This window comes from Lemur catta, chromosome 18 (assembly GCF_020740605.2).
Source record: "Lemur catta isolate mLemCat1 chromosome 18, mLemCat1.pri, whole genome shotgun sequence".
In the NCBI taxonomy this organism is placed as follows: domain Eukaryota; kingdom Metazoa; phylum Chordata; class Mammalia; order Primates; family Lemuridae; genus Lemur; species Lemur catta.
In genome coordinates this window covers 8,533,623-8,560,891 of record NC_059145.1, presented here as the reverse complement: position 1 = coordinate 8,560,891, position 27,269 = coordinate 8,533,623, and the positions used below count along the sequence as shown (strand labels likewise).

The window sequence follows — 27,269 nt, the reverse complement described above, 5'->3', positions numbered from 1 at the left end:
CTAGCAGAAGTGGAGCTCCCTGGGCTACAGACTTTGACCTTGACCAAATCACTTTCCCTTCTGCTTTCTTATCTCTCTCTTTATGAAAGAAAAATAGTAATTATCACTTACCTGTCTCACGAAGTGGTTAGGAGGATCAAATATGAAAATGTTTTGTGAAGTGTGAAACAGACAAACTACTTAGATGAAATGTACCATAATTTAGTTATTCAACTACAGAACACCTATTTCATGACATCCACTGCTAGGGATTGGAGAAACATAAAGAATAAGAAAGAGGTTTTTTTTTTTATCTTTTAATGAACTCAAAAGCTAGAGGATATTTTTAGGATAATGGGTAGGATACAGCCTCCAGACAGTGAAGCTGGAGACTCAAGCATAGAAGTGAGCAAAAGAAGGCTGTGGTCAGGCTACTGACAGGTGGTCTGGATAGAGTCATGAGGGACAATAACAATCTCAAGATGTCTCAACCTGGTAGGTGTGCCCCAAACTTTCTTTCCACTGTGTGTGTCACCAAAGTAAGGGCTGAAGCAGCTCAAATGCTCCATGAGGGGGAGGAAGCTGTGGGATGACGGCGAGGGTTCCCACAAAGATGGAGCCTTGTCAGCCTTTCTCCAGCACCGGAAACCACAGGAAACCAGGTCAGTGCGTGGAGCCCACTCCCTCTGCTCCAGGGCTCAGCTATGAGCTCTGAGGCTTCCTGAGCGGGCTATACTGATTAGTGGGTTCTTGAAGCTGGAGGCCCCTTTGGCATGGAGCCCTTTGCCCAGAAGAGCTGGAACTGGCTAACGGGTAGAGAGAGCTTGGATATAGTCATGATAGTCAACCAGGTGGGGAGCCAGGTATGTATAGAGGCATGTGAGGTTCATGTGCATCCTCTAGTGCCTTTTTTTTTTTTTTGGCCTGACTGTAAATGGTGCCTCAGTCACCTCTTTATCTCCAGGACCCAGTGCAGAGTAGAGCTCTGTTAATTCTCTAAGTGAGGGGATGAAGCACATGTCCATGGAAGATTCAAGTTCAAGAGTATGTTGATGGCCAGCTCAGATCTGCAGGGTGTTTCATGGGTAGGAGGGGTTATTCAATGGGTGCAGTCCCCAACCTGGTGCTGGCCCGTTTCCTGTTACTTCTCTGCCATAGCAGGAAACCCTTATCTTTCAGGTAGGGGGCAGAAGGGTTTTTGGGGCTCAAGCCTCCCTCAGTCCCTCCACTTGGAGGGGAAGGAATGTGGCCTGGCTGGCTGGTTAGGATCGAGGAGGAGCTTTAGGGCAGGGCGGGGCCGGGGCAGGCACAGGCGAGGGCTCCCGCTGGTACTGTGTTCCCTGCTGCTGTACAGTGAGACCTGCCGCCCACTTCAGGCTGTGCAGCCATGTTCTGGGCACCCTGATTGCACAGAAGCCCATGGGGCACCCCAGACTCACAGCCCTGCTCCTGCCTCTCCTCCTGCTGTTCATTGGCCTCTCTGCCCCTGCTGGGATTGGCTGTCCCCACCTGCCTTGCTGGAGAACCTGCTGTCTGCTGGCCTCTCACATGGTAAGGTGCCGCTGCCAGGTCGGGACGCCTGCCTCACTCACATGGGCATAAAGCTCCCCACTCCCCTGCTCACCTCTGCTACCTCCGCAATCCCTGTGCTCTGGTGGCAGTCTCAGTGTGTCCTCTAATAGTCTCAGAGGGGTAGCCAAGGTCCTGGTGCGCTGAGGGCCTGGGCAGAGTGGAGCTGGGAAGAACAGAGCCAGAGTGGATAAGCTATTAGCTGTGGACAGCTAATCGGAATTAGCGATTTGAGGCAGAATCCCAGGGAGAATGCTCCTTATGGAGGTCCCTACTAATAATAACTCTCTCCTTTCTTTTCCCTACTGGGCCCTGTGCCTTCAGGATGACAGTTTCACTGGTGAGTCTCATTTCCTGCCCCACTCCTCTCCCCCACACCTCCCTTTGTTCCAGAACCACAGCAGGCTCTCCATTCTAACTTGTAGTTCCCAACCTGGGAAGTAGCACTGTATCAAGGAAAAAGTACAAGTTTGGAATTAGGACAAGCCTGCATTTGCATTGCGGGTCTGCCACAGGCTTCTGCGTGGCCTCAGACAGGGTACTTAACCCTTCCAGTGGGCCCTCAGTTTCGGAGGAGCATAGTAGCATAGCAGAAATGATTGCACAATGAAGACAGTGTTGCTTCTGACCTCTAGGGAGGATTAAATAAGAGACATGGATAAATCTCCAGGCACTCTGTAAACATTGGTTCCTCCCTTAACTGGTCGCTCACTGCTATCAGTAATACAACAGTAAACCCTTTATCTCTATTTTATGGTACACTGTACTCCACCTTTCCCCACACATTACCTCACTTGGCTTTTACAACAGCCCCACTTTATGAATGAAGAATCTGGCACTTAGAGAGGTCCTGTAACTCGCCCAAGGTCACACTTCCAGGATGTAAGTGGCAGAGCTCAGCCTCACATCCAACTTGTTTGAGGGGGAAGGCCCTCCTTAGACCCTATTGTTTGCTTTCCTTTCCGTTTTTCGTAGGAAGTTCTGCCCATATTCCCTGCCGTACCCGGGTGGCCCTCCCCTCCACAAAGCCTCGGTGTGCTCGGCGTTGCTCCTGCTCTCTGTGCCTGCGTCTGCTGCCAGACGCCCCAGGTATGAGAAACAGCCCTTTGGGCCATTCTCAGTGAAGATGTGAATTAGGAACATTTTGGGGCGGCCACCTAGGCTGAGGGAAGTTGGATCTGTCATACCAGAACAGATATTTGTCCTGTTTCAACCTCAGCAGGGACTTAGGGCATCCTGAAATAGCACACCATGACTGATATTCATGGGTGCAACTGTGTCATTTGTGAAGATGTTAATCTTTTCAGCCAAGATTCTTGGGATTAAAAGTTTTGAGTTCTATAAACTTTTTGTTATTACCTTCTATTTGTAAAGTAGGATCTTCTTTCTTATTCAACTCTGTATTTTCATTGGCTAGCTCAGTGCCTGGTGCATACTAAATGCCCATACACTGCTTAAGAATTGGCAGTTTTGGCCGGGTGTGGTGGCTCATGCCTGTAATCCTAGCACTCTGGGAGGCCGAGGTGGGCAGATTGTTTGAGCTCAGGAGTTCGAGACCAGCCTGAGCAAGAGTGAGACCCCCATCTCTACTGAAAAATAGAAAGAAATTAGCCAGACAACTAAAAATATATAGAAAAAAATTAGCCAGGCATGGTGGCACATGCCTGTAGTCCCAGCTACTCAGGAAGCTGAGGCAGAAGGATTGCCTGAGCCCAGGAGTCTGAGGTTGCTGTGAGCTAGGCTGATGCCATGGCACTGTAGCCCAGGAAATAGAGTGAGACTCTGTCTCAAAAAAAAAAAAAAAAAAAAGAATTGGGAGTTTTTTCTAATTTTTTGCTGTTAGAAATAATACTACAATGAATGTCTTTGTGTATATAGCTTTTTAAAATCTACTCAAGAGATTAATCCTTTTTAAGTTTGCATCATAATTTTCAGGACTAAAGAAGCTTGTCATCCTTACTCTCCTTTATTTAATTTGGGTTTTTTTGTTTTGTTTTGTTTTTTTTGAGACAGAGTCTCACTCTGTTGCCCGGGCTAGAGTGCCGTGGCGTCAGCCTAGCTCACAGCAACCTCAGACTCCTGGGCTCAGCCAATCCTCCTGCCTCAGCCTCCCCAGTAGCTGGGACTACAGGCATGTGTCACCATGCCCGGCTAATTTTTTTTCTATATATATTTTTTAGTTGTCTAGCTAATTTCTTTCTATTTTTAGTAGAGACAGGGTCTCGCTCTTGCTCAGGCTGGTCTTGAACTCCTGAGCTCAAACAATCTGCCCGCCTCGGCCTCCCAGAGTGCTAGGATTACAGGCGTGAGCCACTGCGCCCGGCCACTCCCCTTTATTTAAATTGACTTACTATCCAAAATTGGGCCACATCTCCAGGTAGGGAAGCGGCAATGAAGGGCTGGACAGTAAGTGTGTCTTCCTCTGTGCAGGACTTCAGTGGGGCTGCTTCCACCTCCTGGTGCAGAAATCCAAAAAGCCTTCCAAGTTCAAGTTCTACAGGAGACACAAGATGCCAGCGTCTGCTCAGGTTCTCTCCCTGTCACTTCCAGCCCTACTCTATGGCCCACAGACCTTTTCTTTCTGGCCTCTCATTTTGTTCTCCAGTCATGGAGTGAGATGGAAAGTGTGGAGATGAAGTAGACTATCCTGTCCATTACACGGTTAGGGAAACTGAGGCTGAAAGAGGTTGAACAACTTATTTGTCTGTTCCAGGTTCCAGAGGTAGAAACAAAAGCCAGATTTCCTCCCATCCAAATACTAATGAGGCCCGACCCTGCTTAGCTTCTGAGATCAGATGAGATCTGGCACGTTCAGGGTAGTATGGCCACAGACCAGGTTCCCTGATTCGTGGCTTAAGGCCAGCCTTGTTCTCTGCCTACAGAGGAAGCTGCTGGGTAGCTGCTGCCTATCTGAGAAGAGCCATCGTATTTCCATCCCCTCCCCAGACATCTCCCACAAGGGGCTGCGCACCAAAAGGACCCAACCTTCAGATCCAGAGGCAGTGGAAACTCTCCCCAGACTGGACACACAAAGGCATAGAGGTAGGCATAGGGTAGGACAGGAGATGGGTTCCACTGAGTAGTGATACCTGTTCTAAGGCCATGAGACAAGGCTACCGAGTCCCTCCTCTCCCCAGGGCCTGAGTTCTCCTTTGACTTGCTGCCTGAGGTACGGGCTATTCGGGTGACCATTCCTCCAGGCCCTGAGGTCAGCATGCGTCTTTGTCACCAGTGGGCACTGGAGTGTGAAGACCTGAGCAGTCCCTTTGATGCCCAGGTATGTACTGTCATCCCCTGTAAAAAGCCAGATCACTCAGTGCTGGAGCCAAAGAGGCCCACTTGTTGTAGACATGGGGAGACTGAGGCCGAGAGAGGAAAGGTAATTGTCCAAGACCTCCTTACAAGCTGAGATGGTGGGCATTAACACTTCTTTGGACTAGACAGAAAAGCCAGGAGGCCTTGTCACCTGGGAAGAGAGGAATGGGAGGGGCAAGCAGACACCTGGAGCCACTGTGAATGACAAGCAGAGAAATGAATATGGATGTCTTGGTACCCTTCTAGCTCCCTCCCTTTGTTCCTATCCTTCAAAGAATGAGATGTCCCCCATTCTCCCATCTCCACCTGCAGTTGTCATGGATGCAACTGTATACAGTTGGTACCATTTGCAGGGGCTGCTGCTGTACTCCTGAGGCCCTCAGCTCCCTTCATTTATAAAATTGTGATGTTACCTCACAAGATCACTGTGATGCTAGCATTAAATTGATTGAGTTAATGCTTTTAGTACCCTGCTTGGCATATAGTAGGAGCTCAATAAGTGTATATTCCTTTCCCTGTCTCCTTCCCCTCACTCCGCCTAGAGCACCTAGAGCAAATGGTCAGACTACAGAGCAGAGACTCTGTAGGAGGGAATTTCTTGGTGGAAGAAGTAAGTCTCCCATGAAAGGAAATCTAGACTGTGTTGGCCAAGGTCCCAGCTCCCTCCTGCCCTTGTCCATGGTGCCTATGCTCTTTCTCAGGCATCTCTTTTCTCCCTTCACTGCCATCAACAGAAAGTCGTGTCTGGGGGCCACACTGCAGAGCTGCCTTATGAATTCCTTCTACCCTGTCTGTGCATAGAGGTGAGCAGAGGAAAAGGTGTGGGTTGTCCACGGCTCTGCTGCTAGGCGCCCCCGGTAGCACAGTTGGTCAAGCATATCTCCAGTAAGTCAGGTTTTAAAGGGACTGGTGTTACTGAGATGCTTAGGAAGCCTGGTGCCAGATGGGCTGGGTCAGAGGTGGAAGTGTCCCCCTGAACACAGAACCTTCTTAGGGTGATTCCAACCTCAGCCCCATCCAAACCCAGCTTTCTCTGGCCCAGACCTGGCCTCAGCCCACAGATCCAGAACAGACAGGCACCATCACTGTGTGTTCTGAGGAGTCAAGGCAGGGGCATGGGCATGGCCACTGCAACATTCCAAATGCCCCCAAAAGTCTTGTCCCCTCTGGGGCTCTGTAGCCATCTTCCTCCTTTCCTTTTTTTTTCTTCCTCCTTTCTTTATAAGTCTGAAGCACTTGATCTTTGGACTAGACACAAAAGGCAGGGGACTCTGTTACGCTGGAGACCAAAGGGAGGGTGCAGGCAGAGACCTGGAGCTGTGAGCAACCGCCAGGGTGGACAAGAGTTGAGCATTTGGACAGTCCAGAGTGAGGAGCCAACTCAGGGAAGTGGGCAGCATGGGAGTGGCTGAGAGTGGAGGCCAGGGAAGGCCACAGTTGAGGAATGTAGACCTCACGGTTTCCCTCCTTCTGGGGCTAGTTCTGTCCAGGAAGACGAGGAGTCAGCCCCTCACTTACTGATCTCTGTCCTGCAAGCTGGAGACCCTCCCCACCCTTGCCCACACCCCACACTGCTCCCCTCCTCGGTGCCCTGCCTGCTCAGGCAGCTCACATCACGATAAGGTAAAGCCAGAATGAGTCTCAGGTCTGAGTGAGATAGGAAAATCCAGTCCTCTGACCCTCTCTGCCTGCTCCCCTGTACCCCCCAGGCTTCCTACCTGCAAGAAGACACCGTGAGGCGTAAAAAATGTCCCTTCCAGAGCTGGCCTGAAGCCTGTAAGTGTTCATATGCTCCTTGTGCACGCATCCCTTCTCTCTGTCTCTCTTCTCTCTCTCTTTCACGCGCACACACACACACACACACACACTTCACACTTGTGTTGGAGGAAAGCGCAGAAGGCATGCACTTTCCTGGAGTCAGTGGGGGAAAGGGCTGCCTTGTCTACCAACCAGCCTGCCAATAAAACAGAGTATTGCAGCACTGTGAGAGGTTCACAAACATGAGGCCCAGGGTGGTATACTAAGATGGGCCAGAAGACCTGGGTTCACATCTAAGCTCTGCTGATTATTCTTCTCAGAGTCTCACTTTCCTCACCTGTAAAATAATGACACCTGCCCTGCCTTTCAAGTTGTCTGTGAGGCTTGAACTAACTATTACACGTGAAAGTGGTCAGTGATGTCTCAAGAGCTGTATGCACATGGCTGTCCTCAAAGAGAGACAGGGCACTCAGACACAACAAGCGAATAGCACAAAGCAGCCTGCAGTACTGACAGGGCAGGGGTGTAATTGAGGGCCAGGCCGGAGGACACAAACGCAGGGAAGGGAGAAGCCCATGAAAGCTGTGGAGAGCAGGGACGGTCTCTTAGAGGAGGTGGCACCTGAGCTGGGCTCAAAAAATGAGCAGGATTTAGAAAGCAGAGATGGGAGAAGTCATTTCTAGTTCTGAGAGGAGCCTAAGCAGATTTCTAATTTGGGGGAGCAGCAAGAAGCTGGCCAGAATGGAGGCCCAGGAAGGAGAGGAGACAGTTGAATAGAAAGGTAATAAAAGGGGAGAAGGGATGCTCATTTAGTACCTACTCAGGCCAGGAACCATGCTGGGCACTTTCACAAATGGCATCTCCTGCTGCCGTGGGGCTGTGGGCAGCAAGGTGGCACTGAGGCAGGGCTGAGGCCTCACTCACCCTGACACCTGCCCAGATGGCTCCGACTTCTGGAAGTCAGTGCACTTTACTGACTATAGCCAGCACAATCAGATGGTCATGGCCCTGACACTCCGCTGCCCACTGAAGCTGGAGGCCTCCCTCTGCCAGAAACAAGACTGGTACACCCTCTGCGAAGACCTCCCTAATGCCACGGCTCAAGAGTCAGAGGGGGTGAGGACAGACACCGCCTGGGCTAGGGTGGGTAGGGCTAGGGCCCAGGGATTTTCCTCCCTAACTTTCCTCTCTCCCTAAGTGGTATGTTTTGGAGAAAGTGGACTTGCACCCCCAGCTCTGCTTCAAGGTACAACAATGGGTGAGAGGAGGGGATGGTGAGCATAGTGGGTGTTGCCTGAAGTATGCTGACTTGCCACTCCTATATTTTGCAGTTCTCGTTTGGAAACAGCAGCCATGTTGAATGCCCCCACCAGACTGGTGAGCCAATAAGTGACCTCGGCTGGGACCCTCTGCTCCCATTTCACCCTTACCCAACTGTGACGAAGCCAAACTCTAGCCCAGCCCTGAGCTTCCTGTCAGCTGCAGCCCAGCTCCTATCACCCTGCACATACAGGGTCTCTCACATCCTGGAAAGTGAGCATGGACACCCAGGCCCAGCAGCTGATCCTCCACTTCTCTTCGAGGATGCATGCCACCTTCAGTGCTGCCTGGAGCCACCCAGGCTTGGGGCAGGACACCTTGGTGCCCCCTGTGTACAGTGTCAGCCAGGTATGCTCTGGGCAGGGCTTCACCCCCACTATGTCCTGTTGCTCAGAGCACAACCCCCAATTCCCTTGTCACCTCGTTGAGACACACCCTGTGCAGGTGGAGGCAAACAAATCCCTGACTTCTATTAACTAGAAGCTCCTCTGTCAGCTAGTGGGTTCCTAAAGGGGCAGCTTCCAATCCTCTCAGTTTCTGAATTTACAGGAATAACAGAGGCAAGGGAGTGGCCCTCCCACATCCAGCTGTTCCCCGGCCTATCCAGACTGCTGCCACGTTCTGTATCAATGCCTTTCATTGCACTCAGCTGTCCTCTCACCACTACTCTCCTGCGTCCGTAAGCACCTGTGCAGGAGTTCTCTGTCTCGGGAGGCAGAGCCCCTAGAAGCTGAAGTGCTCTTTGCACAACACTATAAACTACTGACAGATTTAACTCTATTATGTGGACTAGGAACAGTTTGACTAGCAGACTCTCTTCTGTGTATCTGATATAAAAACCACAATCAAAAACACCCACAATACCACAGCACCAAGCTGACTAAGCATGACTAGCTCTTTCCAGTTCTTTCTTAAATGCTCACTTGCAGCTGATTTATTTGTTTTGCATTCTATGAGGGCTCCCAAGCAGACAGGCAATCGAACGCTTAAGATTTAAGACAAAGTCTTGGGATAACCTAAAATTGAGACCAAATCCACTGACTCATTTATTTGTGTGAGCTGAGTAAAGACCACCTTCATTGAGTCCAACCATAATTTGAGAGCCACAATATCACAAGCTGGCTGGAGAATGGGTTCTGAAGCAGGTGTAGGTTTGGGGGTAGGGAGTGGAAGGTGTTCCTGAAGGATGGGGACTGTGGTGAACTCCCTAACCGGCACCCAGAACACACGGTGGACCCCCATCCTGCCTGCAGACAGATGGCAATCAATTCTGCCCAATTCAGCATGCATTTATTGAGTGTCTACTCTGTACCTACCTTGTATTAGGCCCTGGGAGATACAAGAAAAGTATATAACACAGTCTCTCCCCTTAAGGAGTTCACAGTCTAATGATAGCTACCACTAATAAATGAATATACACTGCAGTTTATTATAAAAAATGTTCATATGCACATGGCCATTTGATGCCCTCAATAACCAGTAAAATAAAGATTATTACCTGCCCCCATAAATAAAGGAAGAAACTGAGGCTCAGGGAGGAGAGGTATCTCCACACAAAGACCACACAGCCAGGGGCTGCAAAGGCAACAGTTAAGCCTGAACCTAGGTCTCCTAACTCTACCACTTACATTCTTTCCAATGGACAAAGTACCTCTTCAGTTCTGTAGGAGAGTGAAGGGAAGCAGCAGATAATTAGCCTCCCTGGTTTGTGAGCTGCTGGAGGACAGAGACAAGGTCTGTCCCCGCCTTCTTTCCTCTGGGCTTGGCACAGAGCAGGCACACAGAGTATGTTTGCTGATGAGTGCCTGACTGCAGCAAGAGTTGAGATCTGGGAAAGATCAGTGGGGGCCAGAGGTGGCACTTGCCCAGAAGCCTGGGGAGGAGGGGAGGTGGGGAGGAACAGCATGGGCAAAGAGTCAGAGGCTGGACAGAGCTAGATCTGGCGCCAGCCATGGGGAGAGTCATTCTGCTTTTTGTTCCTGCAGACCCAGGGCTCAAGCCCGGTGATACTAGACCTCATCATTCCCTTCCTGAGGCCCGGGGGCTGTGTTATGGTAAGGAATCCTACCCTCATTCTACACACAGACCCCTGGCATCTACTTCACTGGTGGCCCATGTGAAAAATCCCATCTGCAAAAATGTTTGGTTTGGCCAGTACAATATTTGAAATTGGAATTAGACCATTTATGTATATACATAAAGCTGGATTTCTGGCTTCTCTTGAAAAATCACAAACCCGGTGCTGTGTTTCTGCATTCTGGCACGGTGGCAGTGGCCCGGGGCTCAGTGGTGTCTGAGTGTTCCAGTCAAGGCCTGCGCTCTCCAGAGCCTCACAGCAGCCCTGGCCAACTTTATGAGTTTACTTTTTGAGTTTGGCACTTGTCACACTTGAGTTTGCCACCCTTGACCTGTTCTGTGCCAGGGCGAGAGCCGGACCAGACACAAACCCTGCACTGGAGGAACCACCTAGCCAGTGGGAACTCCCCCCATCCCCTGGTGGCCCCATTCAACCCCTCCTGCAAGGAGGGGATGCCCCAGCTCACAGGGCTGGGGCGCTTTGTGCCCTCAGGTGTGGAGGTCAGATGTCCAGTTTGCCTGGAAGCACCGCTTGTGTCCTGATGGTGAGTTCTTGGTTGGGGGGGAAGGTCAGAGGGAGGCTGGGCACAGAGGAGCTGGGCTTGGCCTCACCCTGCTTGACTCAGTCTCTCACAGACACCTGGGGCTCTTGACCCTGGCACTGCTGGCCCTCACCACCCTACTGGCAGTCGTTCTGGTTCTCACCCTCCGGCGCCCACTGTCAGGTAAGCCCACCTGGGGGTAACCTGGGGATTCAGACCTGTGCAGCTCCTAGGCTAGTGGCCTCCTCACCCTCCTCTGCCCAGGCCTGCCACTGCTACCCAAGTGGTGAGCCTCGGGCCCCTCCGTGCACGTTGTCACTGAACCCAGACTCTGGGCAAGAGGCTAGTGGGGCGGAAATCCAGCCTGTACTGCGCTTACCAAGTCGGGTGCGGTGCCGTCCTTGCTCCGGAATTAGTCCACAGGCACCCTATGGGCTAGGGCTGCTTTGAGTACCAACTCCCAGGGCAAAAAAGGGGGGACGGGAGGCACCCTATGGTGTAGCCTGGAGGCGGGGAGGAGAGGGCTGGGCTGTCGCTTAGCCCCCGACCCGGTTCGTCTGTTGCTCCCGCCCAGGCCCGGGCCGAGCGCGGCCGGTGCTGCTCCTGCACGCCGCGGACTCGGAGGCGCAGCGGCGCCTGGTGGGAGCTCTGGCCGAGCTGCTGCGGGCCGCGCTGGGCGGCGGGCGCGACGTGATCGTGGACCTGTGGGAAGGGAGGCGTGTGGCGCGCCTGGGCCCGCTGCCGTGGCTCTGGGCGGCGCGGGCGCGCGTGGCGCGGGAGCGGGGCACGGTGCTGCTGCTGTGGAGCGGGGCCGGCCCCCGCCCGGCCCGCTGCCCCGACCCCCGCGCCGCGCCCCTGCGCGCCCTGCTCCGCGCCGCCCCGCGCCCGCTGCTGCTCCTGGCTTACTTCAGCCGCCTCTGCGCCCAGGGCGACATCCCCCCGCCGCTGCGCGCCCTGCCGCGCTACCGCCTGCTGCGCGACCTGCCGCGCCTGCTGCGGGCCCTGGGCGCGCGGCCTTCCGCCAGAGCCACCAGCTGGGGCCGCCTCGGGGCGCGGCAGGGCCTGCGGGGCCGGCTGGAGCTGTGCCGCCGGCTCGAACGCGAGGCCGCCACACTGGCCGACCGAGGCTGAGCAAGCTCCACCGCGGTCCCGGACGTCTGCGGCCGCAACGCGTAGGGCACTGGCTGGAACCCCGAAATGAGCCTGCCACCCCGGAGTCCTCCGGGTGCCACCTGAGGATTGCGGCCAGAAAGCCTTATTCCGGCCGCCCAGCCCGGGAGTCCCAGCCCCTCCCCGACGCGTGTCCGGCTTCCTCCCCTTGCGTACCCTGCCTCTAGAATCCCTGGGGAGTCACTCTTCGCTGAGGATTCCTCTAACCCCTGTTTTGATGAGGGAGGGCGATCTTCCCGCTTCCTCTCTCCAAAACTGCAAGAGAGCAGTCTGGAAGGCTCCAGTCCAGGCTGGAGAGACGGGGGCAGGGTTAGAGGGGCAGGAGCTGACCCCATGGCAGCTCTGAAGGAAGGTGCGTGGGGTGGGGGTTGGGCAAAAAGCCCGTGGGGACCAGAAAGCTCCCTTTCCCTTACCTGTGCCCTGCCCAGAGTGGAGGGAGGGAAGCTGGACCCAAGAGAAGAGGCTTTGGCTCTGGGTGGCCAGGACAAAGGTGGGACAGGAGACCAAGGTCCAGAAAGATGAATAAAGGCAAACATGGTAGATAAACTAAGAAATGCAGTGTGCTTCTCTGGTGTGGCTGGGGTCAGCAGGACCCTGCCTGGGGGTTGTTGGGCCCAGATCCTCCTTGTCCACACCCGCATCGCAGCCCTCACATCCCCACCAGCAGTGCCTACCAATGGCAAGGGAGGGTGGGCAATCTCCGTGGTCCTCACTGTGAGTCTTCCAAGAGCAGAGAGGAAAACACAGAGGCTAGGTGGTGTGTCCACCGTCACACAACCAGCCCATGGCAGCAGCACAAATGGGACCCCTGTCTGCCTGGCTGTGGGTCCTGGGTTTCTTCTCCCCATACCACACTTTAGCCTAGGTCAGGCAGTGCTGAATAGTCTACTTTCTGGTGCCCTTTGGCCCTGGCTGTAGAGCTCCTATTCCACAAAGGGTCACTGGGGCCCAGGGAAGTGTGTGAGGGGACCTGGGGTACTCAGTAAGGCCAGTGGGCCCCAGGATCCCAGGGCCATGGGAAGCGGGAATGCCACTGGACACTGGATTGCCCGGGCCCTGGGCACACTAAGTTGGAGCCTTTCTCCTCAGGGATTCCTGGGGTGAGTAAAAGCTTCCTTACTCAGCCGTGACGCCTTTTTCAGGGGCCCCTCCCAGCCAGGTGTCAGCAGAGGAGGAGGAGGAGAGCCAAAGAAGGAGGAGGCTAGGCCACCACCCTAGTCCAAGGCTGCTGGCTCCCAGGCCTGGTGTTGGTGGGAGGGACACAGAAGGGGCGGGAACAGCCGGCTGCCTGCTGGGAGCCAAAGCGAAAGCACTCGGGCTGGAACTGGGACAAGAGTCAGGACAGCGGGAGAGGGAGTGCACAAGCTACCCACCCAGCGCTAGGACCCCAGAGGCTGGGAAGGGATTCTGACCCCTGTTACCCATAGACACGGGGCTGAGTGGGGTCAGGGGTGGGAAGCCTGCCCCCCCTTAGGGGGGCAGGACGGGGCCTCAGGCCTCAGTGCTGCCTGGCACCTGGAAGATGCCTGTGCCCTGGTTCTTGCTGTCCTTGGCACTGGGCCGAAGCCCCGTGGTCTTCTCTCTGGAGAGGCTTGTGGAGCCTGAAGACACTGCCTACTGCTCTCCGGTGAGTCCGGGGCCCTGGGAGGATTGGGGAAGACTCAGAGTTCAGTCTTTGGCCCAGCAAAGCCCTAGTCTGGCTCCTGTCACTGCTGCCACCACCAGAACTGCCCAGGCTGGTCTGTCTGGTACTGATGGGAGAAGAGAAGAGTGGGGAGGGGGAAAAGAGCCGGATCTGTCTTCTTCTGGGAGGGGCTTGGAATAGGGAGCCCCAGAAAGAGTTGGGCAAGGGTCTCAGGCAGAGAAAGTTGCTTAGATTTGGGCGCATAAACACTGACGTTCCCTCCTCTCCTTCCCAGGGCCTCTCCTGCCACCTCTGGGGTGAGTATAGAGAAAAGAACTCTCCAGGGTGGCTGAAGGGAGGACAAGTATCCCAGTCCCATGCCCTCCCCACCCACCCTCAGCCCAGGAAGAGCCAAGCTCCTTGGCCCTCTGGACGTGTCAAGTGCCACCAAACCCTGAGTTCTGAACAGCTTCGGCTCCCACCTCCCTCTTCACACACAGATGGTGACATGCTTTGCCTGCCTGGAAACATCGTGCCCGCCCCAGGCCCTGTGCTGGTGCCTACACACCTGCAGACAGAGCTGGTGCTGAGGTGCCACCAGGAGACCGACTGTAACCTCTGTGTTAGTGTGGCCGTCCGCTTGGCTGTGCGTGGTGAGTGAGTCGCCCTGTGGCTGTGCGTGTGCACATGTCAGAGTGCCCAGGGTGGGCATGAGGACTGGGATCTGGCAGGCAGTGCTCAGTGTACTCCTGGAGGACACTTGTGGAAGGACCGCCCACCAGTGTGGTCTCCCCGCGCCCGCCCTGCTTCCCAGCACTGGAAGGAAGCCAGGCCCAAAGCCAGCCCAGTGCAGGGGCCTCACCTGAGCCTTGTTCTTGGGTTCTTCTAGGGCACTGGGAAGAGGCTGAAGATGAGGAAAAGTTTGGAGGAGCAGCTGACCGAGGGCTTGAGGAGCCCAGGAATGGTGAGAACGTGGCTGGCCCAACGGTCCCTTGCCAGGGTCTTTCCTGAGGCCCCTGGGCCTGAATGACCCCTGCCCTGTTCTCACAGCCTCTCTCCAGGCCCAAGTCCTGCTCTCCTTCCAGGCCTACCCTACCACCCGCTGCGTCCTGCTGGAGGTGCAAGTCCCTGCTGCTGCCCTTGTGCAGCCTGGTCACTCTGTGGTATGCAAAATAATAATAATAATAATAATAGCCACCTTCTAAATATGAAATCTATAAAACGCTTTTACAGGCATTATCTCTTTACATCCTGATTCTGATCAGAGCTGTGGAGAAGTTCTTTCAGCCTTTTATGCCTCAGTTTTTCTGTCTGTGAAATTGGGATAAGAGAAGTCCTACCTTGTATGTTTGACTTAGTGAGAAGTCATCATGCAATTTCCTGGAGTGATTCTACTATTTCATACTCCTACCAGCAGTGTATGGGAGTTTCGCTTGCTTCTCATCTTTGCCAATACTTGGTGTTGTAATTTTAAATTTTAGCCATTCTGCTATGTATGTAGGGTATGTCATTGTGGTTTTAATTTGTACATCCCTGATGAAGTTGAGCACCTTTTCACATGCTTATTGGTTATTTGTGTAACTTCCTTTGTGAAATGTCTGTTAACATGGGCTGAGTGTAGGACTAGATTCACACCTTACCTTGTTGACTACTTAAAACAAACAAAAAAAAGGGATAGTCCTACCCCATATGGCTGTTGTGGGAATTAAATAAATTGATACTTGTAAGACACCTGATATGATGCCCAGCACTAACGGATCTCAATAAATTTAATTTTTTTTTTTTGAGACAGAGTCTCACTCTGTTGCCCGGGCTAGAGTGCCGTGGTGTCAGCCTAGCTCACAGCAACCTCAAACTCCTGGGTTCAAGGGATCCTACTGCCTCAGCCTCCCGGGTAGCTGGGACTACAGGCATGCGCCACCATGCCCAGCTAATTTTCCTATATATATTATTTTTAGCTGTCCATATAATTTCTTTCTATTTTTTTTAGTAGAGACGGGGTCTCGCTCTTGCTCAGGCTGGTCTCGAACTTCTGAGCTCAAATGATCCACCCGCCTCGGCCTCCCAGAGTGCTAGGATTACAGGTGTGAGCCATGGCACCCAGCCTCAATAAATTTAATTTTTCCTTTCTTTTGTAATCTTCAAAACTACCCCACAAACTAGGCTTTTTTTTTTTTTTTTTTTTTGAGACACAGTCTTCCTAGCTGACAGCAACTTCAAACTCCTGGGCTCAGGCGATGATCATTTTGCCTCGGCCTCTTGAGTAGCTGGGACTACAGGCATGCGCCGCGACACCCAGCTAATTTTTTCTATTTTTAGTAGAGACAGAGTCTTGCTCTTGCTCAGGTTGGTCTCGAACTCCTAAATTCAAGCAATCCTCCAGCCTTGGCCTCCCAGAGTGCTAGGATTACAGGCGTGAGCCACCACGCCTGGCCTAAACTAGGCATTATTATTACTCTCATTTTCCAGATAGAGAAACTGAGGCTCGGAGAGGGGTGGTCTATGGGCTGTATGCACTTCTCTGGACCCTCAGACTAAGAAAAGAGTCCTGCCACACATGCCAGGGTGCATTTACTGTGGTGCAGGACATTAGGGCTTCTCCTTGCCTCAGGAGGTCACACATGGTTGGAAGGACTATCTCCCACTGAGTCCAAATCACTCGAACCCTCTGACTCCCCTCCAACCTCTAACCCCAGCCAGTATCCTCTTAGCTGGCAAATTGTTGACTGGGAGAACATCTGCTTGGCCACCTCACAACCACCACGGAGGCACTGGGCGTGAGAACCACTTCTGTGGAGGGGCATCCTACATTTGTATCGGGGTGTCTTTCCTCCTTAGCTTTGGCCAGGTGATCCAGGACAGCAGGGGTGGGGACAGGGGCTCAAACTAAACCTTACTGAGGATGTTGGCTTTAGAATTGGGACCCTTGAAGGAAATTTGAATGGTAGATTTCAGGCTGTACAGTATAAATATAGTCATTGGTTGGGGATAGGGGTCGGTGAGCGAAGTGGTCCACATAGATGAACTCACAGCCCTTGCCTTGAATTCTGAGCCCTATGGTGCCAGCCTCCCCCCACTGCTCTCCTCACAGGGCTCTGTAGTATTCGATTGCTTCGAGGCTGCCCTGGGGGGTGAGATGCGAATCTGGTCCTACACTCAGCCCAGGTATCAGAAGGAGCTCAACCTCACACAGCAGCTGCCTGGTAAGTGGCCACAGAGCCCCAGGGGTCCCAAGTCCTGGCCTCCCTAGTCTCTGTCCCCTCTAGCCACTCTCCTCCTGCTTGCACCCTCTTCTTGGTCCAATCCACTCTCAGGCAGGGGTCTGAGCTCACATCCTTCCCAGAGTTAGTCCCTTGGGACTTCTCTTCCTGGGTGTCACAGCTTTCCAGCCCCTGGGGAAGGTGTTTTGAACATTGGATAGATGTGGGCGGAATTTGGGGGACAGGGAACCCTTCTCAGTGTTCCTTGTGGGTCAGATTGCCCCCGTTCTTTCCTTGGCCCCCAGCCCTACTGGAGGCTTTTCTGTGATCTCTCCCCAGACTGCAGGGGGCTCGAAGTCCGGAACAGCATCCAGAGCTGCTGGGGTAGGGGCTAGGGCCCGTGGGCTGGGAGGAGGGAGGGGCAGGGTCTGAAGTGTGAGGGACCCTTACAGTCTGCTTCAGATCTGGACTGCCACATCCCAGAAGCTTGCAGAGCATATTCATTCATTCATAACTCATGGACTGCAGCCATTGCTACTCTGCGCTAGGCACTGGGGAATATAAAGATGAATCTCTCATTCCTTATAACAAATATTTATTAGTACCAGGGACATCTAGAGGCTCAAAGCACTCTCAAGATTACGGTGCCCTCCATATATCAAAATTAAAATTATACTAAACCTGAAATAAGAGCTAAGAAAGTCAAGGTTCTGATTTTTTCCCCATGCACTATTTGGATATTTCTTTTGTATTTTATTTTATTTTGAGACAGAGTCTCGCTTGGTTGCCTGGGCTAGAGTACAGTGACATCATCATAGCTCACTGCAACCTCAAAGTCTTGGGCTCAAGCAATCCTCCTGCCTCAGCCTCCTTAGTATCTGGGACTACAGGCACACACCACCACAGCAGGCTAATTTTTTTATTTTTTGTAGAGACAGGGTCTTGCTATGTGGGTTAGGTTGGTCTCAAACTCCTGGCCTCAAGCGATCCTCCAGTCTCGGCATCTCAAAGTGCTAGGATTATAGGCGTGAGCCACCATTGCCTGGCCTTTTATTTTCTTTCTTATTGTGTATTACTATGCATACATAAAAATGTGTAAAGTGCACTAATTTTAATGTCTAGTTCAATTAGGTTTTACATATGCTTATGTTTGCATAACTAGCACCCAGATTAAGATAAAAACACTGTGATGTTTCTTGAGCTATTAAATTTTTTTCAACTTCACTTTCTTTTTGGTTTCTTTTTTTTTTTTTGAGACAGAGTCTTGCTCTGTTGCCCTTGCTAGAGTGCCGTGGCATCAGCCTAGATCACAGCAACCTCAAACTCCTGGGCTTAAGCAATCCTTCTGTCTCATCCTCCGAAGTAGCTGGGACTACAGGCATGTGCCACCATGCCTGGCTAATTTTTTTCTATATATATTTTTAGCTGTCCAAATCATTGCTTTCTATTTTTACTAGAGATGGGGTCTTGCTCTTGCTCAGGCTGGCCTCGAACTCATGACCTTGAGCTATCCACCCACCTCGGTCTCCCAGAGTGCTAGGATTACAGGCGTGAGCCACCGCGCCCAGCCTTGGTTTCTTAAAATTAAACTTGGCCTGCCTCTTTGGCAATGCATTAAAGACTACTGAGCACCAGAGCTTTGAAAACACAGGTACACACCACGCATTTCATTGCTTCATTCATTCAGTAGATACGGATTCACTTATTCAACAGATGTTTATTAGGTAATTACTTTGTGCCAGGCATGGCCCTGGACACTGGAGATAAATCAATAAACAAAGCTGACAAAAATCCCTGCCCTCATGGATCTGGGAGTTGGGGTTGGAGTGGGAGCGAGGGAGGACACAGTAAACACATGGAGATGTGGAGTATACAGTAAGTTAGATGGTGATTAGAGCTTAGGAGAAAATTCCAGGAAGCGGGGTAGAAAGGTCGGGAATGGCCTCACTTCTGTGAGCAAAGACCTGAAGGAGGTGAGGGAGAAGCCAGGTGAGTATGTGAGGGAAGAGTGTTCCACGCAGAGGGCATGGCCAGTGCAAAGGGCCCGGGGCCGGGAGTGTGTTGTATGTATATATAAGTAATAGTAAGGAGGCCAGTGTGTCTGCAGCAGAATAATTAAAGACATGAGTCCTAGGAGATGAGGTTAGATAGCTCACAGTTCTAAGCAGAAGAAAATGATTTGTTTAAAAGAGGTTACAGGATTTGTTAATGAACCCATGAGGGGAGTCTCTCTGTTGTTCGCCAAGCAGAAAGCCAATTACCGAGACAGTAAGGATTGTCAAGGAAGAAAGGAGATTCATTGCGGAGGATGCATCAACCAGGAGGTGGGAGGAAGGGACTTCCTCAAATCTGACTCCCCAACCAATGGGGTGAGGGGGTTTTCTGGAGGTGAAATGAATAATGCATGAAGTGAGTGAGCATCATTACATCTTTGAGGCAGCGTGCAGGGCACGCAAGTGCAGTGAGAAGCCATGCTGGTACATACATGGCATAATCAAAAAATGGCAGATAAGTCCCTCCCAGGGCAGAGATTTTCGTAGTATAATGGGCTAGGGGTTAATATTAGTCATTCTTTCAGCCTTGTGTGCAGGCGGGGTGCGGGGAGTAGGTCCTTGGGCATGATCTGTGTGGTGGGGTGTTGCTTATTTTGTCTTCTCTGGACAAACAGGTGATGTAAACCTTTGTAATTATCTCATGGCTGCAAGGAGGTTCTGCTGTTTCTGGGGAAAAAAACTCAAAAGGAATGCATCACTGCGAGAGAAAGTTACAAAGTTCTGGTCAGCAAATCTTACTGGCCTTGGAACTCACAACATAAGAGAACTATAAAAAGGTGTTTTTGCTTATGGAGCTGGTTACAGATCCTCCTGGCTACCGAGGGAGAAGCAAGGAGAAGAGCTGTCCTAAGACTACATACTGGGCCCTCCATGGGCTCAGCCATGGGCCAGCTGCTGGGGGCAGAGTCTGAATTGAGAAGGGGACACAGGCTGCCTTCCAAGGACCTCCCAGTCTAAGGGGTTTAAAAGAAACTCAAACCCAGTGGGTGGGTATGGCCTAGGCTTGGGCATGCAAAAGAGGTGAAGGAAGTGTAAGCTGTCCTCTCTCTCTGTGCCTCCCTCACTAGCCTTGCCCTGGCTCAGCGTGTCTGCAGATGGTGAAGATGTGCGCCTGGTGCTGAATGTCTCTGAGGAGCAGCACTTTGGCCTCTCCCTGTACTGGAATCAGGTCCAGGGCCCCCCAAAGCCCTGGTGGAACAGAAACCTGGTGAGGCCTCCCCCTCCCCGAGCCCATTCCCACTCTAGGGGGGATGCCCATGGTAAGGATGTGTGTCCATTATCAAAGAGGACCCTTGAAGAGGACGTGCCCGAAGCAAGGGAACATTCGTGGGGGAGCTTCTGCCCACCTGGTTTCCTTGACCTTGGCCTCCCCCTCTCCTTCCTCCTTATCTTCTCCAACTGCCTCCTTTTGCTTGTCCCACAGACTGGGCCACAGACCATTACCTTGAACCACACAGACCTGGTCCCCTGCCTCTGTATTCAGGTAGGAACAGAGTCCAGCTGGGTGCCAGTGAGAGGGGATTGAGAAGATGGTGAGAGGAGTGACCCCCCCGCCCCGGTCCTCGTCTCACCATTCTCCATACTCCTTTTTTTTTTTTTTTTTTGAGACAGAGTCTCACTTTGTTGCCCGGGCTAGAGTGCCGTGGCATCAGCCTAGCTCACAGCAACCTCAGACTCCTGGGCTCAAGCGATCCTTCTGCCTCAGCCTCCCCAGTAGCTGGGACTACAGGCATGCCCCACCACGCCCGGCTAATTTTTTCTATATATATTTTTAGCTGTCCATATAATTTCTTTCTATTTTTAGTAGAGACAGGGTCTCGCTCTTGCTCAGGCTGGTCTCGAACTCCTGAGCTCAAACAATCTGCCTGCCTCGGCCTCCCAGAGTGCTAGGATTACAGGTGTGAGCCGCCATGCCTGGCCGAACTTCATTCTCTTTAATGGCTGAATAATATTCCATACTCCTTTTTGAGGTGGAAACTGTGGCTCCCTGGGGGGCTGGCTCTCCCTTGACTCTTGCTTTCCCATGCCTTCTGCCTGTTACATGCTAGAATGCTCTTCCTGATGCCCCATCCACAGGACTCCTACTTATGCTTCATGGCCCCATTACAATGTCACCTCCTCCCCAAAGCCTTCCCCTACTCCCCTGATTCCTTCTTTGTGCTCCCCTGGAGGGTAGAACATGTGCTGTGGACTCAGACTGGTTTGAATCCCAGCTCTTGCCATTTGCTTGCTGTGTGACCCTGGGCATGTCACTCCACCTCTGTGAGCCTGTGTCCCATTGTAAAATGGGAATAATGATAGTACCAGCCTCATAGCGCTGTTACAAGGAAATGTGGCACATCCAGGCTTAAATATGTTGGCTCTTTCTTCTCCCTCTGATGGTCATCAGGTCCCATTCATTTCACCTCTGACATTCCCCCTCTTGTCCATCTCAGTCCTGTCTGGGCCTCTATCACTTTTCCTCTATCACCTTTCCATTCTCACCTCCCTTCCCATCACTTCCCTGGCATTCTGGGCCCCATACTCTGCCCCCAATGGAACCTTTTCCACTGTATTTTTTCCTATGATTCCCCTTCCTGGGAACTCTGTTACCAGCTCCAATGGAGCTACTTCCCAAGATACACCCACTACCTCAAATGCCCTCACCCCTTTTCCATACGACCGAATTCTCCCAGCTCATATGTTGCTTCTTTCCCAAAGCTTTTCCCCAACTACCAGGCCTCTCCTAACTCCGTATCCCCTTGCACTTCTTCTGTCCTTCTTTGTCCATTATCACTTCCTTTCTTATTTGGGCAAATGTCTGATTTCTTCTTGTACACAACAAATATTAATATTGTGAAATGAGTGATTGATTTACTAATTTATTTACATATTTTACCCTTACTATAGACAACTGTGAGTTTATGATTTTGTTGAAAGCGAGCAAATTGTATCTAATTCAAAGGTATAACTTTGCCAGAGTCTTGCACAGTGCCTGGAATATAGTGGGTGCTGGTTGTTGAATGAATGAATGAATAAATCTCTACTGCCTAACCCACCAGTAGGGCACAGCAGATGCTCATGAAATGTTTGCTGTGATTCAAATGTCCTCATTGCCAAGCACAGTGCCTGCCACATAGTAGGTGCTCTTAAAGGTTTGATAAATAAACTGTTATCTTTAGTGCTTAACACAGGGCTAAGTACATAATAGATGCTCTTAAAAAAATCTACTGAAGGGGCTGGGTGCAGTGGCTCATGCTTGTAATCCTAGCTCTTTGGGAACCCAAAGTGGGAGGATCGCTTGAGATCAGGAGTTTGAGACCAGCCTGAGCAACACAATGAGACCCTCTTTCTACAAAAATGAAATAGAAAAATTAGTCGGTTGGGAACCTGTAGTCCCAGCTACTTGGGAAGCTGAGGCAGGAGTCTGAGGTTGCAGCGAGCTATGATGATGCCACTGAACTCTAGCCTGGGCAACAGAGGGAGACTCTGTCTCAAAAAAAAAAAAAAAAGGTCTACTGTACTGAGGAATATATGAATATGTCTTTAGCACCTAGCACATTACCAGGCACCCAGTAGGTGCTCACAAAGTGGTTGTGGAATGAATTAAAATTAATTATTGAACATTCCTGTGCCTACTGTAGTGCTAAGAAACATAGTAGTCACCCATTAAAAGCTTCTTGAATGCCAGTGCTGGGCATTGTGTTTGCGGGATAAATAAATGTGTGCGTCTGCAGGGCTTTGTAAAAGGCGAGACCTGGAAAGTGCTTGTGAAACGTCAGCTGAGTCAATGCGTTTCCAGGGCCTGGCTGCGGGCCCTGCACACGCTCATCATGGAGGGCTGTCTGGGTTGGACTGATATGAGCAGAGCCCTGTTTCCTTTCCAGGTGTGGCCCCTGGAGCCCGACTCCGTCAGGACGGACATGTGCCCCTTCAGGGAAGGTGAGTCCGGCCCGGGTTGGGGGCGGTGCAGTCGGACGGGTGCTGGGGCACGCGGTGACCCGCGCCCTTTCCCTGCAGACCCTCACGCACGCCGGAATCTCTGGCGTGCCGCTCGGCTGCGGCTGCTGTCCCCGCGGAGCTGGCGACTGGACGCACCGTGCTCGCTGCGCGCTCAGGCGGCGCTGTGCTGGCAGGCACTGGGTGGGGGCCCCTGCCAGCCACTGGTCCCGCTGCTGCCCTGGGAGAATGTCACTGTGAACGTAAGCCAGGCGGAGGGTGGCACCCTGGGTGAGGGAAGAGTGGGAAACCCAGGGTCCCCCTTTTGTGATCCCACCCACTGCCCTCTTTCCACAGGAGGCCCGCGAATTCCCGTTGTTAAAAGGCCACCCTAACCTCTGTGTCCAGGTCAGAAAGGCATGCCAGAGCTGGGCTGGGGACAGGACCTGCGCAGACCCCCAAATAAGTCACTGTCCTCTCCACCGCCTTTATTCTTGGTCCCCTAAGGTGCAATGGTTAATGGCTTCCTCTTTGGAAGTGCATGGGAGCCTGGGCAAGTCTCTTCACCACTCTGAACGTTAGTCTCCTTATCTGTTTACTACAGATGATAATATAGTAACTATTTCATAGAGTGGTTGTGAAGATGAAATAAGGGAAGTGCTTCACCTCAGGGATTAGTACAGACTAAATGCTCAATAAATGTTAGCTGCTTTTAGTATTGCTATCATTCTATTTCCCCACCTGTAGAATGGGTTGCTCTAGTACTTCAAGGGGTGATTATACAAATATTCATTCATTCGAGATTTATTGGCCGGGCGCAGTGGCTCATGCCTGTAATGCTAGCACTGTGGGAGGCTGAGGCGGGAGGATTGCTCGAGGTCAGGAGTTTGAGACTAGCCTGAGCAAGAGCAAGACCCCATCTCTACTAAAAATAGAAAGAAATGATTTGGACAGCTAAAAAATATATATATATATAGAAAAAAATTAGCCGGGCATGGTAGCGCATGCCTGTAGTCCCAGCTACTTGGGAGGCTGAGGCAGTAGGATCGCTTGAGCCCAGGAGTTTGAGGTTGCTGTGAGCTAGGCTGATGCCACAGCACTCTAGCCTGGGCAACAAAGCGAGACTCTGTCTCCAAAAAAAAAAAAAAAAAATTTATTGAGCATCTACTATGTGCTAGGCACTTGTGATAGATCTGCCAGTGAACAAAACCAATAAATATCCCCACCCTCATAGAACTTATGTTCTAATGGGGAAAATCAGACAATAGACATTGTAAGTAAATTATACAGTATATTAAAATTGCATACAAATACTATGGGAAGAGATGGAAAGATGGGGAGGATTGGGCTTGCAATTTTAAGTGGGGTGGTCAGATGAAAAGGGAATCTTCTCATTGAGAAGGTGGTCAGATGAGAGAACGTATAAAGTGCTTTGTAAGACATGAAAAGAGCTTTAGGGTCAGAAGCTCTTTAGCACAGATGACCTCACAAAGCCTGGGCTAAGAAAGATGAGTGACTCCCAATCACCCACCTTGAACCCAAATCTGCCTAAGGTCAGGGCCAGAGTACAGACTCCCAACCCGACAGGCCGCTGGTCTTTCTGGCCTTGGCTCATGCTCTTCCTGGTGCCCCTAACTCTGGCCCCTTCTAAGCAGGTGAGCAGCTGGGAGAAGCTACAGCTGCAAGAGTGCTTGTGGGCTGGTGAGTGGAGCCTGAAGGAGGCTGGGGCAGGGTGAACTGGCTCCTGGGGGTGAAGGTCAGGGAATGGGGGGAGGGCAAGTGGCAATTCCCAGTAAGGGGTTTTGGTCAGAGTGGCCTCTCATCCCTTCCAGACTCCCTGGGGCCCCTCAAGGACGATGTGCTGCTGGTGGAGAAACGAGGCCCCCAGGACAGCAGATCACTCTGTGCTTTGGAACCCGGTGGCTGTACTTCACTGCCCAGCAGGGCCTCCACGGTGAGGGCTAGGGATCCCTCTAACACAGACCTCTCCAGCATCTTCTCACACCTGGCCTCAAATTTTCACTCCAGCCACCCTGTGTTGGTCTCTGGGGATGTGGGAGTGACTCAGAACTGGGCCCTGTTTGGTGGCCTCTCAAAAGTCTCCCAGCCCCCCTCCTCATTCTGCCCAGCTGCAGCCTGGTGGGTGTTGCCCTCAGGTGACAGCCCCCCTCATCCCTTGGCTTGGCAGAGAGCAGCTCACCTCGGAGAGCAGTTACTACTAGACCTGCAGTCAGGCCAGTGTTTGCAGGTGAGTAGGAGGTAGGAGGGCCCTGCCCTAATGCCTAAGGGCAATAGTCCTAAAACTAGCACTAACCTATTGTCTATTTGCACTTATTTTGTGTTCAGCCCTGGAAAAGTTAAGAGTAGAAGAAACAGTTCCTATCCCCAAGTTCACTGCTAGCTAGATACCAGGAAACAGATAACCACACCCACAGGTCCTAAGTGCTGGGTACTAGAGAGAGCTTCAAGGAAAGATTTCTTCCTGTGAGCCAGATTTGGCATGCTAGGCAGTACGCACAGCATAAGGAAAGGCAGAGCAGCTTGCAGGAGCCTGCTGTGTGTTGGGGGAAATACATGCAGTTGAGGCTGGGAATTTGGAGATCACCATCACCAGAACTTGGTGGGTGTTGAATGCCAAGGTGGAGGCCCTGGACTTGGTTCTATTTGTGTCTTACAGCTGTGGGATGATGACCTGGGAGCCCTATGGGCCTGCCCCATGGACAAATGTGAGTATTATAAGAACTGCACTTTCTCTCTGTACCAGGAGCTGGAATCGTGACAGGGATTACCACTGGGAACAGCACACGTAATGGCCTTGTCCTTCCCTGGGCTCAAATAAATCAGAGGGTCATTCCTTCATTTATTTAAAAAGCATGAGAGCTTGCAGAGATCTCAGAATCACCAAAAAGATACAATCCCTGCCCCCACCTGTAGAAGACTAGCAAGACATTAGCCAATGACTTAGATTTTGTAAGTGTGAGCTTACAATAGTGTGAGCTGTTGAAGCACTAAAAAGTGTTCAGTGCCGTAAATGGATATCATGGGGACCTGACCTAGGCGGGGTGAGGGGTTCAGGTGAAAGATTTGAGCTGCACTCTGAAGGCTGGGCTAGGTGAAGGGGGTAGAGATGCCTCTTTATAACGACAGAGGGGCACTTTTCTTTAGGAACTCTAAGGTGGCCAAGTGTGGCTAGAGTCTTGGACAGGCAAGCCTCTGTCATGAGATGAAGATGCAGGAGCCATGTAGGGAATTTGTATTTTGTGTTTGGAGTAGCAGGAGCTTCCCAAAGGGTTACAGTCAAATTTATATTTTTTAAAAGATTTCTGAGACTGCCATGTGGTGACCAGATTGGAGGCAAAAAAGACAGGGCAGGGACACCAGTTTAGGAGGCTATTGCAGACCTCCAAGACAGCAAGGTCAAGGGCCCAGCAACCCTAGGCTTAGGGGACAATATTAGCTGACATTTGAGCACTTACAGTGCTCGGCATTGTGTTAAGAGCTGTTTGTGTATTAATGTATTTAAACCCCACACCAACCCTATGAAGTAGGTGCTATTGTTACCCCCATTTTACAGAGGTGAATACTTGTCCAAAAGTCACCCAAGTATATGGAGCTACATTCATATACTGGCTCTGACACACGTCCCAGTTGACTCTGAACAAATCACTTCATTTCTCTACGTCTCTGTGAAGTGGGGTGAGCGCGTAAGGTTTCTAATCTTCTTTTCTGGGTCTCCCAGACATCCACAAGCGCTGGGCCCTGGTATGGCTGGCCTGCCTACTCTTTGCCGCTGTGCTTTTCCTCCTCCTCCTCCTCAAAAAGGACCACGTGAAAGGTGAGCACTTCTGGGCTCCCCCATTCCCCACGGGCAGGATGAGTGAGCCTGGGAGTTCTCCGAGGGAAGGCGGCGGCAAGCTCACCAGCTACCTCCGCCCCTCTCCCCTAACAGGGTGGCTGAGGCTCTTGAAGCAGGACGTCCGCTCGGGGGGTGAGTGGGAGCACTCGCGGGGCGGGGGGCCGCCCCCAGAGGGCTGGGCCTCTGGCCACCTCACCTCTACCCTCCCTCTCTGTTCTCTCCGGCAGCGACCACCAGGGGCCGCGCGGCTTTGCTCCTCTACTCGGCTGATGACGCGGGCTTCGAGCGCCTGGTGGGCGTCCTGGCGTCGGCGCTGTGCCAGTTGCCGCTGCGCGTGGCCGTGGACCTGTGGAGCCGTCGTGAACTGAGCGCGCAGGGGCCCCTGGCCTGGTTCCACGCGCAGCGGCTGCAGACCCTGCAGGAGGGCGGCATGGTGGTCCTGCTCTTCTCGCCCGGGGCCGTGGCGCTGTGCAGCGAGTGGCTGCAGGACCCGGCGCCAGCGCCTGGGCCGCACGGCCCGCACGACGCCTTCGCCGCCTCGCTCAGCTGCGTGTTGCCCGACTTCTTGCAGGGCCGGGCGCCGGGCCGCTACGTGGGGGCCTGCTTCGACAGACTGCTCCACCCGGACGCCGTGCCCGCCCTTTTCCGCACCGTGCCCCTCTTCTCACTGCCCTCGCAGCTGCCCGACTTCCTGGGGGCCCTGCAGGGGCCCTGCACCCGCCGCCCCAGGCGGCTGGGGGAGAGGGCTGAGAAGGTGGCCCGGGCCCTTCAGCAGGCCCTGGACAGCTGCGTCCAGACCCCGACGGCCCCGGGGCCGGGACGCAGGATGGGACCTGAGGCGGGGGACCAGACTTGAATAAAGGCAGACGCTATTTTTCTATCCGTGTT

General features: G+C 52.4%; 2 protein-coding genes across 10 annotated transcripts; both read left to right on the top strand.

The window, feature by feature from the left end:
• Positions 1 to 1,296: 1,296 nt before the first annotated feature.
• Positions 1,297 to 12,275, top strand: IL17RE (interleukin 17 receptor E). 2 transcript variants are annotated; one of them, XM_045529757.1, is made up of 16 exons: positions 1,297 to 1,530; positions 1,873 to 1,888; positions 2,524 to 2,637; positions 3,979 to 4,076; positions 4,431 to 4,590; positions 4,686 to 4,825; positions 5,598 to 5,666; positions 6,573 to 6,639; positions 7,562 to 7,737; positions 7,820 to 7,867; positions 7,953 to 7,998; positions 8,135 to 8,289; positions 9,927 to 9,995; positions 10,511 to 10,562; positions 10,644 to 10,742; positions 11,134 to 12,275. In XM_045529757.1, exons 1-16 carry the CDS (start codon positions 1,399 to 1,401, stop codon positions 11,688 to 11,690), a joined length of 1,998 nt encoding a protein of 665 aa, XP_045385713.1. In that variant the 5' UTR covers positions 1,297 to 1,398; the 3' UTR covers positions 11,691 to 12,275. The 2 variants fall into 2 exon arrangements, with proteins under 2 accessions (XP_045385713.1, XP_045385714.1); XM_045529758.1 differs by lacking the exon at positions 1,873 to 1,888 and having other exon boundaries at positions 1,464 to 1,530.
• A 714-nt stretch (positions 12,276 to 12,989) lies between these two features.
• IL17RC (interleukin 17 receptor C) lies at positions 12,990 to 27,261 on the top strand. 8 transcript variants are annotated; one of them, XM_045529751.1, is made up of 19 exons: positions 13,002 to 13,356; positions 13,649 to 13,670; positions 13,854 to 14,006; positions 14,243 to 14,317; positions 14,404 to 14,516; positions 16,445 to 16,556; positions 16,893 to 16,937; positions 19,675 to 19,814; positions 20,031 to 20,090; positions 22,474 to 22,528; positions 22,607 to 22,788; positions 22,883 to 22,933; positions 24,181 to 24,226; positions 24,358 to 24,479; positions 24,714 to 24,773; positions 25,203 to 25,251; positions 26,265 to 26,360; positions 26,475 to 26,513; positions 26,609 to 27,261. In XM_045529751.1, the coding sequence occupies exons 1-19, from the start codon at positions 13,252 to 13,254 to the stop codon at positions 27,235 to 27,237; spliced, it is 2,154 nt and encodes a 717-aa protein (XP_045385707.1). In that variant the 5' UTR covers positions 13,002 to 13,251; the 3' UTR covers positions 27,238 to 27,261. The 8 variants fall into 8 exon arrangements, with proteins under 8 accessions (XP_045385705.1, XP_045385704.1, XP_045385706.1 ...); XM_045529748.1 differs by having other exon boundaries at positions 12,997 to 13,356; positions 19,675 to 20,090; XM_045529753.1 differs by lacking the exon at positions 16,893 to 16,937.
• The last annotated feature ends 8 nt before the right edge of the window (positions 27,262 to 27,269 follow it).

Excerpts from the sequence above, each read along its gene's own strand:
- IL17RE (XM_045529757.1), top strand. The coding sequence starts at position 1,399 with ATGGGGCACCCCAGACTCACAGCCCTGCTCCTGCCTCTCCTCCTGCTG. Across the intron at positions 7,868-7,952 it reads ACCCCCAGCTCTGCTTCAAG|TTCTCGTTTGGAAACAGCAG; the intron begins GTACAACAATGG and ends TATATTTTGCAG. Across the intron at positions 9,996-10,510 it reads GGCCCGGGGGCTGTGTTATG|GTGTGGAGGTCAGATGTCCA; the intron begins GTAAGGAATCCT and ends TTGTGCCCTCAG.
- IL17RC (XM_045529748.1), top strand. The coding sequence starts at position 13,252 with ATGCCTGTGCCCTGGTTCTTGCTGTCCTTGGCACTGGGCCGAAGCCCC. Across the intron at positions 22,789-22,882 it reads GGGAGAATGTCACTGTGAAC|GAGGCCCGCGAATTCCCGTT; the intron begins GTAAGCCAGGCG and ends CTCTTTCCACAG. Across the intron at positions 24,774-25,202 it reads AGTCAGGCCAGTGTTTGCAG|CTGTGGGATGATGACCTGGG; the intron begins GTGAGTAGGAGG and ends TGTGTCTTACAG.